Source organism: Pseudorca crassidens, chromosome 13 (assembly GCF_039906515.1).
Source record: "Pseudorca crassidens isolate mPseCra1 chromosome 13, mPseCra1.hap1, whole genome shotgun sequence".
Taxonomy (NCBI): Eukaryota; Metazoa; Chordata; class Mammalia; order Artiodactyla; family Delphinidae; genus Pseudorca; species Pseudorca crassidens.
This window is the reverse complement of record NC_090308.1, coordinates 30,445,070-30,459,864: the sequence shown is the minus strand read 5'-3', so window position 1 is coordinate 30,459,864 and position 14,795 is coordinate 30,445,070. Positions and strand designations below refer to the sequence as shown.

General features: G+C 37.7%; 1 protein-coding gene across 6 annotated transcripts in view; it reads left to right on the top strand.

Moving 5' to 3' along the window:
* LOC137204532 (uncharacterized) overlaps positions 1 to 14,795 on the top strand; it is a 285,170-nt gene that overhangs the window by 11,981 nt on the left and 258,394 nt on the right. For 4 of the 6 annotated variants that reach the window (XR_010933679.1, XR_010933678.1, XR_010933680.1 and 1 more), the window contains exons 2-3: positions 6,905 to 6,953; positions 8,592 to 8,818. Coding sequence is in view for 1 of the 6 variants with exons in the window: in XM_067702070.1 (XP_067558171.1) it covers positions 6,945 to 6,953 (9 nt within the window). In the remaining 5 variants the exon portion in view is untranslated. Of the gene's footprint in view, positions 1 to 159; positions 184 to 6,904; positions 6,954 to 8,591; positions 8,819 to 14,795 lie in introns of all 6 variants that reach the window. The other 2 variants (XM_067702070.1, XR_010933677.1) reach the window with 2 other exon arrangements.

Here is a 14,795-nt window from a genome sequence, read left to right as displayed (position 1 = left end):
CTGAATTGGTTGGAGTGGCGAACCTTAATGTCGTACAGAAAGCTTGATTGGACAGTACTGATTTAGACAGACTTCTGCTTGTGCTTTTGGTCCTTCTCCTGTCTACTGTGGAACGCTTTCACTGTTTCTCATCTTTCAATTTCTTTTTTTTTCTCGCAGCTTCTTCTCGGCCTATAAAGACATGTAAGTTTCTCCCACATAAAAAAGAAAAATCCCTGATTCACTTTGTTATAAAGCAGAAACTAACACACCATTGTAAAGGAATTATACTCTAATAAAGATGTAAAAAAAAAAAAAAGAATACTCCAAAAAAAAAAAAGAAAAATCCCCAAACAAAATAAAACAACCTTCCCTTTGTCCTACACATCCCTTTATATAGTGCTTTTTCATACTCTGAAGCTCCTGAAACACACACATACTCATAGCACATGATGACAAACACACACGCATACACAAATCCTCTGTATTTACTGTCCCCATATACTTACCAGGCAGCCCACTGCAATAAGGCTTCTGATTCTAGCACTGCAAATTGCCACCAAACAACCTACTCATTGCCAAACCCAATGGATTCTTTGCAGTCCTTATATAACTTGATTTCTCTGTGGCTTTTGTAGTTGAGTTCTGTCCTCTCTCCATCTCTTCGGCCATTTCCTTTGGTCTCCCTTGAAGTCTTATTTCCCTCTGCCTGCCCCTTTGATGAGGATGCCCCATAGTCTTTTGTCCCTGGTCCTCTTTTTACTTACATGTTTTTCCATTGCCACATTGTTGATGGTTCCCTGCTCTCTGGATCTCGACCAGAAACATTTGTGCCATGTACAGGATATTAATCTGAATGTCCTACACAGACCTTAAAGTAAGCATATTCAAAGCTACACTCATTGCCCCCACCCCCAAATCTGCTCCCTTTAATGTTTCCCAGTCTTAGTGATTGGAACCACCATACCACCATATTGAAGCCTGTATATTGTTTGATATTCTTTTTTCTCTTTCACCTCTTATATTTAATCAGTCCCAACGCCCTGTAGACTCTACCTTCTCATGATATCTTCCCAACATATCATGCCATTGGCATCTTTTGTCTGAATTACTGCATTAGTCTTTCTGTTATTAACTGGTCTTTGACCTGCCTTATTTGCCCTTTCCAATTTATTCCCTGCACTGCTGCATGAAGAATCTATCACTGCAAAGTATTTACTCACCTGCTTAAAACCTTCACATGGTTTCCATTGCTTCCAAGATAAATCCCTTTGTCTGGTTCCTATCTTCCCCATTCTTATTTATCAGTACCCACCACCCCACCCTTATAAATTTTTATTTCCTATTTTGTTCCAGTCAGTTTCAGTAAAGTAGTTTCATCATGCTAATCATGTCGTTATAATTTACTAATCTTGCATATCCTGCACTTGGAGGAGCTGTAAAGTGTGTTTACACCAAATGAACTTTTGACTATAGTAGGAGCTTGTTTTATATTTGTTCCAGTACATATATACTTACAGATACACACACAGTGGAATAAAAAATTTATGGAAACAATATTTATCATTACTATATGTGATAGCTTTGGTATTTTAAAGTCGATTACATTCCATTAAAAAAAATGCTGATCTTGACCTCCATGATACTGTGATTTATAAGAAATATATTTGGTCCTTCAGATGACCAAAATGTATTTCTTATACATACTCAGTCTTTGTGCCATTTCTGGCTCACGGCTTTCAGAACACTTGAAATTTCCTAAGTGTTGAGAGCGATAAAGGTGTCTTTTGTTATATAAATGAGGTGACTTTTGGAAGCACCTAAGCATGGAGCTGGTTGCCATTGGCACCAACCATGAGATTAGAGGGTTGGAACTTTCTGTCCACTTCCCCCCCTCACGCCCCCATTATACCAGACCTCTGGGGAGCTGCGAGGGGCTGGAGGTGGAAGCAATTACTAATGGCCCATGATTTAATCAACCATGCCTATGTGATGAAGCCTCCATAAAAACACAAAAGGACAGGGTTCGGAGAGCTTCCGGGTTAGTGAACACATGGAGGTTTGGGAGAGTGGGGTGGTGTGCCTGGAGAGGGCATGGAGCTCAGCGTGCCTTCCCGTGTACCTTGCCCTATGTGTCTCTTCCTTCTGGCTGTTAAGTAAAGTATTTCTCTTGAGTTCTGAGAGCTGTTCAAGCAAATTAATAGAAAGCAAGGAGGGGGTCATGGGAACCTTTGATTTATAACCAGTTAGTCAAAAGGACAGGTAACAGCCTGGCCTTGCAACTGATCTCTGAAGTGGAGGACAGTCTTATGAGACAGCCCTTTCATTGTTCAATCTGAATTGTTTGTTAATGTGGGGAAGCCTACACACACACACACACACACACACACACACACACACACACATACAACACACTCACTGGAATAGGGTCTAAGAACCCTTGCAATCTCTAAGCTTATTTTACTGTCTAAAAGAACCCACACATTAGAAATAAGATATATAGATATAGCGCTGCAATCCCAGTTGATCAGGATAGCCTGTCTGAATAAGCATTGGAGGGAAGTGGAAGGTCATGTGAGGATGTGAGGTTTGGGGATGCTGTAGACATTTGGGAAGCATTAAAAGAGCACCTGTAGTTTCTGGGAGACCAATGTGTGGAGTGCAAGTGAAATACAGAGTAGAGATGCAGAGAAAACCCGGGTTCTCGGTACTTAATCAGTTTTATCAGTTTCATGAGCCATTATGTCCAGCCCCATTTTTTTTAATGGGTTCTGGGTATTGTACTCCAAAATGTCCTAGCTGATACAGACTTCACTAATGTGAGAGAGGGAATAGTTTTACTTTCACATTTATATTTTCTAATGTAATCACTTACAACATTTCCTAATTCTTCCGTAGTACTAGGATATAACAATGCTTTCTAACCCACCCCTTTTAAAAAAAAGACATAATGGAATACATAGAAAATGATCATATTTTTATGGCATTTTTGGGCAAAGGCTTTCTAAAAGTTCTAAAATTTTGGAATGGCAAAGGTATAGAAATTCCTTTGGTTTGAAGATATCAAAGATCATAGGGAAGCTTGCTGGAAAATTGCTACTTAAAAAAAAAAGTTTTTAGGTAATTTAAGGTATTTCTTGGAAGTTGATTTCTGAGTATTTGTGAATAACCTCTCACACAGCATCGAGTACAAACAAATCTGCCATTGAATGAATTCCTTATATAAAGTTTGAGAACTAGCTTGAACTTTAAAATAGCCTATAAATATGCTATATTTAGCTATAAAACTCACAATTACTAAGGTTTTAGGAACTATGGTGATTTATATTATAGCGTACTTCTATCAATTTATTTATTGATCATATAAATAAAATATCTGAGGCTCATGTATTCATATCTGGTAAGTTTGTGGTTTTCAGAATACTAGGGAATACAGTGTTTATTTCATTCAAGACATAATTTATTGAAGTAAAAAATTCTCTAAAAAATTGGATACAAGGTATGTAGGAAAAGTTGCTGGTTGGCTGGCTGACACATTTTCTAAAAATTAAGGCAGTTGTCAAAATTGCCTAACCTTAGGCATAAGAAGATATTAGTGGAAAATTCTTCCAAGCTAATAAATTTGTTCAAATGCTCTAAATTAAAACTCAATCAGACATTTGTTATTGTTTCCCTTTCAGTGAAATAAATAATTCACAAATATTTTGAGCATTTGATATATTTCCAACATTGTTTTAAACACAGTGGGATATCAAAAGATATCTGGTTCTTGCTTACAAGGAGGTTATGATCTATTTGCAGAAGCAAGTTACACATGGACTAAGCAGTAAACCCATGATCTTCACAGTTTTCTGACATGGTAACCACACGACACTGAAAACTCTGGAGGATTGGTGTGATGTAATATTTCATGACCCAAAAGTTTATTAGAACTTTTGAAGAACTTTGAGGTATAGATAATGATAGAGCCATTTGCTATGAGGCTTGAGAGCTCTTTCTCAAGTGTCAGTGGGTGAGTGGTGAGTCATTAAGTGGTCATGGAAGGATATAGCATTAAGTGTTCTGTAAGTGAAGAGGAAGGAGAAGTAACCAATGTGGAAAACCCAGCGTGACCTTTTAACGGATATAAGCTGGGTTAAAGGATGAGCAAGGACATTCCAGACCTTAGGAATGGTGTGAACAGTCTTGACTTTGTGAATGTTGTGACATATATGGAAGAGAATAGACGGACTGTTTGGACGTAAGCCAACATGGGGATAAACTGGAAGGATTAAGGAAGGGACTACAGTGCAGGAACTGCAATCCTAATTTCTTTCTTTTACTCTAATGTTGAATATATTAGTTTTAGTCCTCTAGTCTTTGGAACATATATATTGCTTTATAATAGTTTTTAGGGCTTAGAGAATGTTAAGAATACACTTGCAGATTTATAAGGAATGATTAAGAGAGGTCTCAAAACTCAGAGTTAGTAATGCTGAAATTATTGTTATGCTCTGTTTCTCTTCTGGCTTTAAATAGTATCTATTATTTTTTCTCTCCACAACCTGCAAAGCGCCAGGGATATGGAAAAAACACAAAGCACAATAAACATTTGTTGAATTAATGCATCTTTCTTGAGAGCAGACATTGTATTTCTTCTTTTTTGTGATTCTCCATGACTCCTATATGGCATTATGCACACAGTGAACATCCCATAACTATAAAGTATTGAAAATGTTTATGTTACCAAGAAACAAACGTGACTGAAACCAGTATTACTTGCTCAAACTGTCTAGAGCATTCTTTCATTCATTCAGCCACTCAGTAATGGGTGCATTCACAGGACACTTCACTAAGAACTTTTAGTCTGAGGGTGATTTTATGCCTTTTACAGGCTGGCCAACTCTTACTGATCCTTCAGCTCTCAGCGCACATGTCACTTTCTGTTTTAGCATTCCAGACTGGGTTAGGTGCTTATCCTTTCATAACCGTGTTCTCTAACTGTATGGCAATTTGCTCCAGACGGTGCTCCACAAGAGCAGAAGTGAGTCATTCACCTCTTGGTCCCTAGTACCAAGCCCAATACCTTGTTTATAGATGTCACTTGATGAGAGTTTGTTGAGTAAATGTTTGTAGAACAAATATAATCTTTAAGGATGATGCTGTCAGGTATATGGCTTTGAATTGGCAATTTGGCTTTTAAGTATCACATTCAGAAAACTAACTGAAAAATCAAAACTGCCACAGTTATAACAGTTTGGAGACAAATGTGAGTCAACAAGGAAGAATAATTAAAAAGTCACAAAAATGTGATATAAAATATAAGATGAAAAGTACCATTAATAAACTATTCATATTATGTGGGTATGTACATTTTTTATTGCGGCAAAATTTTACTGTGTATCTAGTAATTAAAATGTAATTGTTAATGAAGGGGTGATGTTTATTCAATGTATGATTTAATAAAGACTGTCTTTTTAAATAACTAACTTAAATAACACTCAAAAATTTATTTTTGACGCTCTCAAATCAAATAAGTAATGATTGTTATCTTTAGGCTACAAGTGGAGACGGATTAGATTTAAAATATTTTTCAAAAAGTTAGCAGTGTTGTTTGTAACAAATAAAATGGAATCCGCTAGCATGTCCCTATTTATTTGATTGTGAGTTTTCCATCCCCACCAGAACTTTTGGAGAATAAATAGAATCTACGTGTAAAGTAAAATTTGCTTTATAATCAGATGTGCCTTTACACATTTGGAAGTTAGAGACAACTCACAAGTCTTGGATTGGGTGAAGGCAATGATGCCATTTCATCCTCAGAACGCTATTTGGAAGAGCAGTTAAAATAAATGCAAAATGAGGGGGAAGACTTAGCACAAGTGGATTTTTGTCTCATGAGATTCGCTGAAGTGTATTATTTTCCCTAGAAATGCCTTAGTCCCAGCTTGTGCTTGTCTTAATTTTCTCCACAGCCCTCGCAGGGTCCTTTGCATATTAGTAAGTATGAGCTGACTTGAATTGAATTAAGCTTGGTGCGATCCAGCTGCTCTTGAGGCAGCTGGCACCCCAAAGGCATGGAGATAGAGCAGTCCTTTTCAATAACTAATCTGTGGAACTATTTCCTACTCTATGTAAGTCCTGGAATTCTTACAGACAGTCACAAAGTGTGGAAAATGGCTGGATATTAAAGCAGGACGTTACAGACCTACTAAGCCAACCTTGTCAGATTTCTTTTCCCTTCACCCCGAAGTAGGGTATCAGGAGTTAAAACTTCAGGAGTTACGCAAAACTCTAAGCCACATCTACTCTTACATTCTTGGGATTATTTGGGTCAATAGTTTGTCTTTCATGTGGTGTGCTTACATATGGTTGGAAGTGGTGAAGTCATTTTCACTGAGAGCATTACAAAGTAGAGAGTCTGAATGCTACAAAGGGGGGTGATTGTTATTAACAGTCAATCAAGAGAAACAACAATTGAATCAGGAGTTGAATGGGTAAAACAATATAGAGTTAGTGTTTTGTGAATTTTGTGTATTTAAAAAAAAGACCTAGGGCATTAAACCAAAAGTAAACCAACTGAAAATTGGTAGTTCTTTTAATTTTATACTCATTTAATTTGTGGACTAATTCTTGATGCATATGTTTAGCCAAAAGTTGAAAAGCAAATACAAAGATCAAATTTCCGCCTCCACTCCCCACCCCTAAAGAAGGACGTTAAAAGTACTTAACTTACACATTTTACTGGGTTGATTTATTTAAAGCTCAGTTGACCTAAATGTTATAAAACGTCTACACATAAAGATGTTAGCAGGTATTTTTATATGGGCAAATCCTGAATATGATGGAAATGTAATTTCAACTTGGAACATACAACTAGCAAATTTAAGAATAGGAGTTTTCTTTTTAGCTTGTTGTGGAAATAACACCATGTCTTTGTTTTCAGGTAACAGGGTGAAGTCACTGCCAGAGCTTGACTTCCTGCTATGAAAAAGGTAAGGTATGAAAGAAAGGAACAATCCCAGTGGAAATTCCACCATAAGATCACATACCGACCAAATCTTACTATTTAGTATTTCCACTTGTAGACTAGATTTTATTTGACATAAATATATCAAAAAATATGTGCTTTTAATTTAAATTTCTTTCTTTCTGAAAAACAAAAGGCAAGGCATCTGTTCTATAAAATGAATAAACTTAGGTAGAGTTTGCTAAGTACCGTGTTTTCTAACTGTGGCCTCTAGAGTTTATTTAATGTGGTTCATCTTCAGGAAGTTGCAGAGTAATGAAGAGTCTTACAGGAAATAGTGACAGTTTTACTGTTATCTTTAGGAAAAGTCCCACGAAACAAAGGAAACCATTTTTAAACTGTCTTAGAATTTTTTTTTAAGCTCAGTTTAGGATTGTATAATAGAGTAAAGCGTGCCTATTGTTTGCAGTTATTCCTTTAATAATAATAATTATCACACATGTTTTGGTGATTAGTAATACCATTGATATGGCTCCCTAAAAACCTCATGAATTTTAGGTAGGTTAAATTAGAGTTGTTTTTTTTTTTTTTTCTTTCCCTTAAGGCTTGGAATAGATATTTAAAGACTTGTCCAAAGCCACATAACCAGTTAGTGGCAGAACTGGTGCTAAGGACAGGTTTGCTGACTTTAGCTTCATCTTCATTGTTTTGTTTTTTTCTCATTACTTCATCCTATCTTATTTAATTTACTATGGGGAAATATATTCTGAGGAAAATAAAAATAAATGGAAAAGAATAACATGAATTCTAAATTAAGGTTGTTGTTTTAGTAATTTTCAGCATCCTGGTTTATTTCATTCCCAGGATGTTAATGCCCTGCAGTGGCTGCTGACATGCAGCAATGAGGCTCCAGACTTGGGCTCAGGAGTCAGGCACTTGGGTGGGGCTTGTTCTGCCCCTCACTAAGTGTGAGAGCTTGTGTCTCAGCTGCCCCTTTGGAAGATGGAGAGCATAGCAAAACCTACCTTTGGGGGGTTGTTGTGAGAATTCAATGAAGTATAGTTTATTTAAAGTATTTATAATAGCATTGATGTATATACTAAGTGCTCCCCACATGTTAGAGACTTTATATTTACTTTAATAATTAATATTACCAAGGAAGATGAAAGATTCATTTTCCCCAATTAAAAAACTAAAAAAATTAGGGATCAAGGGGAAATTCACTTTCTGGAGAGGGGCTTGTCAGTGCTCCAGTGATCTCATAAGCATTGTTAGTTCGTGGTAAGGGCCATTGAATGAGAAACAGAAGAATAATGTTTTCAATTAGTAAACATTTTATAAACAAGGTAAATTAGCAGCTTAGTTACTAAATTAAATTATCTTGCTTTGAAACTCAGGCTTTCTTCTAAAGAAATATTTGTTAAATAGACTAAGAAGTCCCTTTAGATGTGGCATTACTTCTCAGAATAAGCACTGTCAGGAATTCTGGGTAAATGTATTTAAGACATGGATTAAATATTCACTAAGTATGTGAGTTTAAAAATTATAAAAGTCTTGGGAATTTGTTTTAGAAAATCTACCAAAAGTAAGCACCGTGAAAGTAGTAGTTTAATTTTTGGTTCTGATTAGAGAAACTGACACTTCTTTTTTTTTTTTTTCTCAGCCAGTTAAATATATATAGAATTAGAAACTGGTAAAGTTGGAAGAAAACACTTCTGATCATGCGGTCTTATGCTTTTCAAGCTTCTCACCATGGCACCTAATTACAAAAATGTAACCTATGAAAACCAGGAGGAGCAGCTGTAGTTGTTTCAAGAGAGGGGGTTGGAGCTGGACTCACCGCTTCTGCAGAACTCTGCAAAGCCCGTGAGCGCACCTCCCCTTCAACAGGTGAGGAAACTGACTCCGTAGGCAATGTGCGCCTTACTCAAAGACACACTTTCAGACAGACAGTGGCGGAGCCAGTTCTTGAATAAATACCCTCTCCTCTTTTGATTTTACCCTATATCCTTCGTAGTAAAGGATCTATAAATTAGAGCCCTTTAACAATCCAGATCCTTTTCTCTTCTCCACTTTTATTATAGAGTTGTACTGACAGAAAGTCCATTTAGCTTGATATCAGCATGACGGGCATGTCCTTGGATCAGTGCAAATCCATCCCAATTAATGTTTAATTGATTAACTCATTAATATCTGCTAATCACCTGCTCTGTGCACCTACTGGGCGCCATATTACGCCCTGGGAATATGAAGTTGATGAAAACGCCATCTTTTCCCTCATAGGTAGAAGAGGAATGTAGAGAGAGATGCATAAATAAATACTGTGTCTCTTGTGGCTTAGCTAGAAAGTAAAAATTGTGTGAAAAATATTAATTCTTTAAACATTAAATATTAATCATTATATAATGCTCTGTTCATGGTAAATGCAATACTTATATACTGGAAGGAAAGGCAGGATTTCGATTAATTTTTATTAATTTATATTTTTATTTAAACTTTTTTAAAGCAAAAAAAGTTACTTTATTTTTAATGATTTTTTTTATTAAGTAAGTAATTTAGTTATTGCTGTGAGTCACAAATCCCATGGGCTGGATGCCCCCTGATCTCCGTTGGATGGTTAGGTCACTGATGAAGTTGAATAATGCTGAGGATGGAGGGTTCTTTCTTGTAGTCTAATCCTACACTGGAACCTGAACGGGTGGTAATGCAGTATAGATCTCCTGATAGAAATATATCTCCTTATGTAATTACTGATGGCCAAGGTCGCTGTTTATTCTAACTAGTCAAAGTTGCTTTAAGCCTAGAGTGGTTCCTCTCAATGATTAAGCTTGATTGATTAGCCATGATCAAGACAAAATCAAAGACTTCCTTTGGCAGGGAAAATTAATGGCACCAGAGACCCGTGCAACTATGCTAGGCCTTACTTCGGGATTCCTTGCCTTCTAGAAGCCTTGTTCATATTAAAGTTCAGAATTTTGAGGATCACCTAGCCCCTGTTACAAGTACTCACCTGACTGTCGCTACCTCGATGTTGAATTGTGCTTATTTTTGATTGTTACAGTAAATCAGAATTTCTCTATTGCTTGCTATCATAGTAGGCTGCCCACCATACAGTGAATCCTCCCTTACTTTATTCTACCATGTCGAACAATGTTTACTGCTCTACCAACCTTAGGGAGGGTATCTGGTTCTCTTTTGTATCCTGATCCATGTATCTGTGCTTGCTTCTACCTGAAAGCTTACCGCACTAAGCGTTCTCTGTAATAACGTTTGTACTGTAGACTTTAGTTTCCATGATGGAGTCATTTGTAATGGACAAACCTTCCTGCAATAAATAACTAAAAAAGCTGGACAGAATGTATAAGATAATAGATTGAAGACATTGGAGAGCAACCGACATAGTCGGGACGCAAGGATGGTTCTGATCCTTGAGAGAAGAGAAGCACATTGGCTGCACTTAAATTCTCCCTGGCTACCCCTATGAGAGCATTGTCTAAATTTTAGCACAGGTAAATGAAGTATAAGAAGAAAGTGGTGGGCTTCCCTGGTGGCGCAGTGGTTGGGAGTCTGCCTGCCGATGCAGGGGACACGGGTTCGTGCCCCGGTCCGGGAAGATCCCACATGCCGCGGAGCGGCTGGGCCCGTGAGCCATGGCTGCTGAGCCTGCGCGTCCGGAGCCTGTGCTCCACAACGGGAGAGGCCACAACAGTGAGAGGCCCGCGTACCGCAAAAAAAAAAAAAAAAAAAAGAAGAAAGTGGCAATTGTTATTGGACTAAGGAGAATGATATCAGACTTTGGGGCAAACAAAGTGGCTAGAACTAGAGGGGAAAATTTCTGGAAGGGAGTAAGCCTCAGAAAAGTAGCCCAAATATCTCCATATAAATTCTGTTCAAGTCAATTGTCAACTACTAGTCTGTACATAAGCAGGACAAAGACCTCAAGAAATGTAGCACAAAAGGACATCTGAATGGCTAAAAAACAGATCTCTGGGGGTATTTTAGCCTCATGACACCAGGGAGAGAGATAGGAATTCAAGTACAGGGGCATTGGTAAACGACCTCAGGATCTCAGTGGAGACCCTGTCGGTCAAGCCCTAGGAGTAGGGACCTTACCCTAGGAGAAATGAAATACAGCAGAGCTTTAAATCAAGCTTAGACAGGATCAGTTGATCTACCAGCATTTTTTTCCTGAATTTCAGAAAACCATTTAACTCTCTTTTAAGGACCATATCAGAGTCTCTGTGATACTCAGCAGTCAATAAAAAATTACAAGATGTCGGGCTTCCCTGGTGGAGCAGTGGTTGGGAGTCCGCCTGCCGATGCAGGGGACACGGGACACGGGTTCTTGCCCCGGTTCGGGAAGATCCCACGTGCCGCGGAGTGGCTAGGCCCATGAGCCATGGCCCCTGGGCCTGCACGTCCGGAGCCTGTGCTCTGCAGCAGGAGAGGCCACAGCAGTGAGAGGCCCGTGTACTGCAAAAAAAAAATAATAATAAATAAATTACAAGATGTGCTTTAAAGCCAGAAAAAAAATAATGACCAAAACCCAAGAGAAAAAAGACAATAAACCCATACATGATTTAGATATTGCTATTGTCAGATAGGGACTTTAAAATAACTATGGTAAATCTGATCAAGAAAATGGAGAAAATGATGTACAAAATAGATGAAAATATAACTTCAACAGAGAATTGGAATCCATATAAATTAATCAAATGGACCTTCTTGAGCTGAAAAATACAATATTTTATGTTAAAAACTTTGGATGTTTTGAACAGCCAGGTGAACACATTATTGATGAACTAGAAGACACAGGATTGATGAACTAGAAGACAGGTCAAAATAAGCTAAGAGAGAATGGAAACAGAATAGAACATAAAAGACACATGGTACACAAACTGACTTCTGAACTCACTATTCTCCAGAAAGAGACTTCATACTTGGAAGCTCTATGGATTGCTTTTTTCTAGACTATTGGATGCTACTAGAAACATACTTAGACATATCTAATTCCATTGCTGATTCAAAGCATTTGCATTTTCAAGGGAACTTAGGGAACTGAGAGATGCTTTTGTTAACCTTAATGGAAAATCTATTTCCTTTAAGTTGTATCTTTACCAAAATTTGACAACTTCTGAAAAGAGAACAGAGTACAAGATCTTAGGGAGTAGAAATAATCTATATCAAGTTTTCTTCCTAAAGGAAATAATGCAACGTCTTAAGAGTGTATTTTCATGTTTTAGTTTTTTTTTTTTCATTTTTATTCTAGTTTTTATTTCAAAACTATTTGGATCAGTAGCAGATCTCTGTCCCTTTTACTTTATCCTGTTTTCTTTGCTTCCCACTTTTGATCTGTCAGTGCTTGTGTTCTGTGCCTTTTTACTATATTAAAAGTCTATAAGGTTTTCTTTCCATTTCTGGAAAATTAGGCAGAGAGCAGAATTTTTGATCCAAGTCTTCATAATTTGCAGCATGAGAACTGTTTCGGTTGCAATGCATCTTTTATGGGTTTTAAACTATTTTTTCTTGAGACTTTTGTGCATTGCTTGTAGCCCACCCTGACACTGTTGGGGGAAAATAACATACTCTGACAGTAGTCTTACTGGTGTCTTGGAAAAAGACAAAAACGTGGAAGGCAGATTAATGAAGACATTAATGAAAAGTGGATAGTGTATTTTATTTCTTTCTATTCACTGATTCTCAACTAAAAATTAACCAAAAGCCAATGCTTGGTAACATAAAACCTTGGCTATGTAATATATGTGGAAATGGCTTCTGACCTAGAAATAACATTGTGTTCCCTCCCACCCCCTACCTTTTTCACCCAACAGCCTCATCCCTTCCCCTCCCCGACAAATCCTTGATGATAAAGAGATTTCCTCTGTATACCCAATAACACATGAATCCAATTGCAAAGAACTGATTACACCACAACTCTGCCTAATATATTGATACTATGATGACCCAGTTTCTGAGGCTAAGATTTTTTTCTTGATCATAAAATGCTTTCACAGATGTTAAGTCATTTGATTTTCTCAAAAATTGTGTGAGGTACGGAGAGCGAGTATTATTACACCTATTTCACAATAAGGAGACTAGGGTAGATGAAGTGACTCACCCAAGGCAATAGCTAGTAAGCTTTAAAGCCAGGACTCATGCCTTTGCTACTCTTCAGTGTTGACACCCTTACTTAGGAGGCTTGGGTGGAATGGTAGGTGGATGCTAGGAGCATTGTTATTATTGAAATGTTTTCATAGTATAAAGTAGGACTATGCCTACCTTAAATCCATGATAGGTATAGACTATATTTTGACTACTGTTCTAGCGCTAGTGGAAGAGAGATGTTCTACTTTGCAGAAGCCTTTTACAATATGAATCCCTAAATCCTTTTGGGAAATGGTAAAAAACAATAGTTTTAGAAATTTGTGCGGACCTTAATAAAGAGGAAATGAATACCCATAAGTGGTTTGACAAGCTCAGGAAAATGTTCTTGGGAATGTGCAATAATGGTTCAGATTAGATGACATCCTGAATCAGAAAGGACTTTGCAGATCCACAGTTATTTAAGGTGTGGACCAACAGGACGCCAAGCACTAAAGCATGTTCTGTGAATACTCCTAGTGTCAAGGTCATATTGGGAGACAATTCTTGGAGTGTCTTGGAGTCTCACATTTCTCCCTGTCTTATGAGCAAAGGAAGTAACTAACTTTATTCCACTCTATTATTTCCAGAATGTTTGTGCAGTGAACAGCCTTAGAAGATGTAGATAGTGTCTCCCTTCAGAGCAAAAGGCAGGCATGCTTACTGTCCAGTATAAAAGATTCAGGTTCCCTAAGCTCAGGGTCCTTCTCCTATAATGCTTATTGTATGTACAGGTGTCACCTGACCCTCTTTGGGTTGCCCTATGGGAATTGGCTCTCTGGGAACTAGTGCAAGAAAATAATGATATTCTGGCTACCACTACTGCTGAGAGGAATAAAGTCAATTGTCTCTGACACAGGCATGTCACATATTCTTCCAGCATCTGTAAAAGTATGAATGTTAGTTTGCAAATAGCCTTCACCGCACAGTTCTGACATGTCTCAAGCCATCTCCTCCTCTCCTAATCTCTGTTCTAGTGCAAAAAAAAAAAACCACAAGACATTTTGAGTCCATGAATGTGGTTTTCTGAGTCTTGTGTATTTTTAGCAGGATGATTCTGGCATTTCACAATGAACATTGTGGAAACCAGATATGTAGTTGGTAGAGATCAATCAGCAAATCATGACACTGCAGAGAAGTTGGGGATTCTTAGATAATTCACTGCTCCTCTTCCCCTGCAGACTTCAGTCTCTTTAAGTCCAGCCTTGAACAAACCTGGGATATAGGTCTTCAGTCTGAGGAACTGCTTTTATTTTCCCATTTTATTACTCAACATATTTGGAAATTATCCTCATTGTTCCTCACCAGGCTGGATTTTCATCCTTAGCTCATTACTAGACTTCCATTTCTGCATAGTCCTCCAGTTCTTGGCAAGATAACTGTGTTCTCTCTCTTGATTTTTTATGATGGAAATTAACACAAAAAACCATCTCTGATAATATTTAAGATCATTTAAGATGGGGAATGTTTTTTAGCATTCTAGATTAGGTAGGGGCCAGTCATGGGTAAGAAAGTTCTCCAACCTTGGACTCTCCTCTTGTTAAAGGTTAATACAATTTTCTAAGACTTAATGCTGCCTAAGGACTCTGAGGTTCACTTCTGTGCCTGACCCCTTTTATTTATGCTCTCTGTCTTCAGGATTTGGAGCTTAGTTTGAGCCCATTAACTTATGGTTTACTTATTCTTCCACAGTTCTGCCTTCTCCCTTCCAAGCCCCCAGTAAGTC